Source organism: Olea europaea, chromosome 13, assembly GCF_002742605.1.
Source record: "Olea europaea var. sylvestris chromosome 13, O_europaea_v1, whole genome shotgun sequence".
Lineage (NCBI taxonomy): Eukaryota > Viridiplantae > Streptophyta > Magnoliopsida > Lamiales > Oleaceae > Olea > Olea europaea.
This window is the reverse complement of record NC_036249.1, coordinates 28,700,639-28,705,647: the sequence shown is the minus strand read 5'-3', so window position 1 is coordinate 28,705,647 and position 5,009 is coordinate 28,700,639. Positions and strand designations below refer to the sequence as shown.

General features: G+C 36.8%; 1 protein-coding gene across 1 annotated transcript; it reads left to right on the top strand.

The window, feature by feature from the left end:
- The first annotated feature begins 3,611 nt into the window (after positions 1 to 3,611).
- Positions 3,612 to 4,414, top strand: LOC111408625. The gene is made up of 2 exons (XM_023038364.1): positions 3,612 to 3,933; positions 4,191 to 4,414. Exons 1-2 carry the CDS (start codon positions 3,612 to 3,614, stop codon positions 4,412 to 4,414), a joined length of 546 nt encoding a protein of 181 aa, XP_022894132.1.
- Positions 4,415 to 5,009: the final 595 nt, after the last annotated feature.

Below are 5,009 nucleotides of genomic sequence, written 5' to 3'. Positions count from 1 at the left end.
TGCTTCTACTTTACGCATTTCTGATAAAGAATATAGCATAGAGTGAGCAACTAAATTAGGAGCTAAAGTGTTCACAGGCACTGCTGATCCAGCAAAAGCCAAATCTTGGTTGGTAGGGATTGAAAGGGTATTTGATGTTATGGATTGTCCCAAATATCAAAAATTGTGTTTGGCAACCTTCTTGTTAGAATGAAGTGCTTATGATTGGTGGAGGTCAATACAAAGTAAATATGTTGATCCTTCTGTGATTACGTAGGCTGATTTTAAAGAAGATTTTAATGAGTATTATTGCCCCCATTCATATAAGAATGACAAATAGAATGAATTCTTGAAACTAGTACAGATATACACAGTGGCAGAATATTAGAAAAAGTTCGTAGAATTATCAAAGCATGTCACGGCCCTTGCAGTCGATGAAGTTGATAAGTGCAGAAGGTTTGAATAAGGCTTGAGAGAAGAAATCAGATTCGTGGTGACTCCAACAAGGTATGAGAATTTTGGTAAATTTGTAGAAGTAGCGATGCGAGTGGAGAAAAGTCTTTTAGAACGACAAAGCAGTCAGCAACAAATGAGGCCTAGAGTTGGTGGTAGTCATTAGTGGGTTGGAGTCTCAATGAATAAACCATAAATCATCGAGAGGGGATCGTAGCGGAGGTAGATTAGGTGTTTCCACGTCTGGCAGCTTCAAATCTAGATCTCATGGCAGTTAGAGATCTGTGCAGCAATCAGGGAGTAGTCGTTTTTAGACACAAGGATCTTTCCAGAGATCATTTACTCCTAGGTAGGGTGATAGCTCCAGTGTTTCCAGGTTTCCTCAGTGTTAGTCTTGTGGTTAATTTCACCTTGGTGAGTGCCTTAAGGGTGTTGGGGTTTGTTATCACCGTGGTTAGACTGGGCATATAAGGAAAGAATGTCCAATTCGTTTTCAGCAATGTGGTGTATCACAAGGGACATCTTTACAGTCAGGTGTTGATATTTCCAGACAGAATCAAAACTAGGACACGTTGGCAAGTAAAACAAGTGCCACTAGTGCTATTCAGTTTAATGTTGCTAGCAGCAGTGGTTCTAGACAAAAAGGTCAACAAGACGTCCCAAAACTCAAGGGAGAGTGTTTGTAGTGACTCAGTATGATGTCGAGGAATCCCTACATGTAGTCATGGGTATGCTATCTATTTTTAGCAAAAATGCTCGTTCTTTAATTGATTCTGGTGCTACATATTCATTTATATCATATGCATTTGCTATTAATGCAGACAATATGTTAGAACTATTAGATAGTGATTTAGTGGTAGCTACTCTAGTAGGAGATTTACTTTTAGGTAACAGAGTTACAAAGAGTGCGTGATTAGAGTGAATGACCATGAGTTGAAAGCTAATTTGATTTCACTTGATATTCATGATTTTGATGTGATATTGGGCATGTATTTCTTAGCTGCAAATCATGCTTCAGTTGATTGTTTTTGCAAAGAGGTGGTGTTTAGAAGGCCATAAGAGCTTGAAATTGTTTTTAGTGATGAACGAAGAATATTACCTTCATATATTACTTCTGCACTTGATGTTGGGAGATTGCTTAGAAAAGGCTATCCTGCATATTTGGCTCATATGATTGACACGCAAATCACTAAGTTGAAACTTGATGATATACCAATGGTAAGAGATTTTCCTGGTGTTTTTCCTGAAGATCTTTCAAGTTTACCTCCAGATAGAGAAATTGAGTTTACCATTGACTTGATCCCAGGGACCACGCCTATTTCACATACACCTTACAAAATGGCTTTAGCGGAGTTAAAGGAATTGAAAGTTCAGTTGCAAGATTTAGTTGACAAGGGTTTTATTAGACCCAACGTATCTCCATGGGGAGCACCAATCTTATTTGTGAAGAAGAAAGATGGCACAATGCGATTGTGTATTGACTATAGACAGCTGAATAAAGTGACTATTCGCAATAAGTATCCTTTACTTCGTATTGATGATTTGTTCAACCAACTTCGAGATGCTATAGTATTTTCTAAGTTTGATCTGCGGTCAGGGTACCGTCAACTCAAAATTAAGGATGTTGATGTGCAGAAAACTGCTTTTAGGTCACGGTATTGCCATTATGAGTTTCTGGTGATGCCGTTTGGGTTGACTAATGCCCCAGTAGCATTTATGGACCTGATGAATAGGCTGTTTCACCCATATTTAGATAGATTTGTGATTTTTTTTATTGATGATATATTGGTCTATTCTCATAGTCGTGAAGATCATGTTGAGCATTTGAGGATTATTTTACAGACTTTGTGAGATAAGTAGTTGTATGCTAAGTTTAGCATATGTGAATTTTGGCTGGATAAAGATGTATTTATGGGTCATGTTATCTTAGCAGAAGATATTTGTGTAGATCCTCAGAAAATTGAAGTAGTAATAAAATGCGAACACCCTACTAATGTTATAGAAGTACTGAGTTTTCTTGGCTAAGTAGGTTATTATCATAGGTTCGTAAAGGATTTTTCTAAAATTGCTCTTCCTCTGATTAGTTTGACTCGAAAGAACACCATGTTTGTGTGGACTGAAGAATGTGAAAAGAGTTTTCAAGATTTGAAGTGAAGATTAATTTTTGCTCCTCTACTTACTCTTCCATCTCCAGGTGAAGAGTTTGTGATTTATAGTGATGCTTCACGCCAATGGGAAAGCTGTAGCTTATGCTTCTAGACAATTGAAAAAGCATGAGTTAAATTACCCAACTCATGATTTGGAGTTAGCTATAGTGGTGTTGTCATTAAAGATTTGGAGGCACTATCTTTATGGCGAGAAATATCAAATATTTACCAACCATAAAATTCTAAAGTATATCTTTGATTAGAAGGAACTGAATCTGAGGCAGAGAAGATGGTTGGAATTGATAAAGGATTATGATTGTAAGATCGGAAAGCTAATATAGTTGCAGATGCTCTCAGTAGAAAGACTGATTCTTCCTCTCTATCTAGTGCAGAATATGCTTCCTTGATCGGTGAGTTCAAAAAGTTGCATACTCAGTTGTTAGTACTATTTTTGGGGCATTATTAGCTCATTTTCAAGTAAAGCCTAAGGCCTTCTTTAATTGATAAGGTTAAAGAAGCTCAATCACAAGACCTGGCATTGAAAACATTGAAAGCAGAAGTCAATGATGGACTAAGAAAGGATTATGTGATTAGAGATGATGGTGCATTTCCTATGGGTAATAGGTTATGTGTTCCAGATATTCCTGAATTAAAGAAAGATATTCTGGAAGAGACACATAGTTCTGCTTATGCTATGCGTCCAAGATGTATTAACATTGAAAGATCATTACTGGTGGCTTGGAATGAAGAGAGAGATAACATATTTTGTATCAAAATGTCTTATCTGCCAGTAGGTAAAGCCAATTCGTCAGAAAATAGCAGGACTTTTACAGCCATTGTTGATTCCAGAATGGAAATGGAAGCACATCACAATTGACTTTTTATTTGGTCTTCCTCGTACCCAGAATGGTCATGATGGTGTTTGGATTATTGTGGATCGTTTGACCAAGTCTGCTAGGTTTTTGTCGATCAAAGCCACGTACACTTTAAATAAGTTGGCAAAGTTGTATGTGGATGAGATAGTGAGCTTATATGGTACTCCATTATCCATTGTATCGAACAGAGACCTTTGTTTTACATCTAAATTCTTGCCCAGTTTACAGGAAGCCATGGGTACTAAACTACATTTCAGTATGGCTTTCATCCTCGGACGATGGTCAGTTGGAGAGGACCATACAGACTCTTGAGGATAGGTTGAGGGCTTGTGTTTTAGAGTTCAGAGGTAGTTGGGATTCACATTTGTCATTGATGGAGTTTTCTTACAATAACAGTTACCACTCTAGTATAGAAATGGCTCATTTTGAAGCTTTATATGGTAAAAAGTGCAGAACACCGGTTTTTTGGGATGAAGCTGGTAAGAGGAAGTTAGTAGGCCCTAAATTAGTTCAAATGACTTCAAAAAATGTGAAATTGATCAAAGAAAGTTGAAAGCAACAAAAGGTAGACAGAGAAGTTATGTAGATAGGTATAGAAAAGATCTGGATTTCATAGTTCGAGATAAAGTATTTCTAAAATTGTCACATTGGAAGGGAGTTTTGAGATTTGGCAAGCGATGAAAATTGAGTCCGCGATACATTGGACCATATGAGATTACTGAGCGGATTGGTCCAGTTGCAGACCGATTAGATTTGCCAACTGAATTATCTACGATTCCTGATATTTTTCATGTCTCCATGCTCCGCAAGTACATTGCAGATCCTTCTCATGTTCTAGAGTCTCATCTAGTTCACTTGAAGGAGAATTTGACTTATACAAAGGGGCCAATGAATATTCTAGACATAAAGGTGCAAATTAAGCGGAACAAGACAATTTCAGTCGTAAAGATGCTTTGGTAGAATCAACGGTAGAAGAGGTAACCTGGGAGCATGAGGATCAGATGCATGTTCAATATCCTCATCTATTTGTTATCTAATCAAATGCTAGTTGAATTTCTATAATGAAATTCTTTTGAGGTGAGATTGTTACAACCCATTTTTGTTTAGTTGAAATACAAAGATTGCCTCATCAAAGTTAAGGTCAACTAGGGACTTAAATGAAATAAAAAATTTTGATTGGGACTTAATTCACCAAATTATTTTATTGGGGTTTATTTTATTATTGATATTACTTAAGGATTTAAAAATGGCCATCATTTAAAATTGGGGGATTTAGTTTATAAGTGTGGAAAGATTAATGACTAGAATTTATACAAAACATAAAAGAATGGACTCGATTGCAAAATTGGGTTATTGGAGGACAAGTGGCAAGTTATTAACTAATGTCTCATTTGTTTTGTGATATGCACACACAAGAGGGAGATACTTGGACGACGGCTTGTGGAAGCCGGAAAAAATTGAGAAAGATGAAGAGAAAGAAGAGAAAAGAAAGGAGAAAAAAAAAGGAAGGGAAAAAAAGGGATGAAGAAAACTTGAGTTCCACTATTCAGTTCCT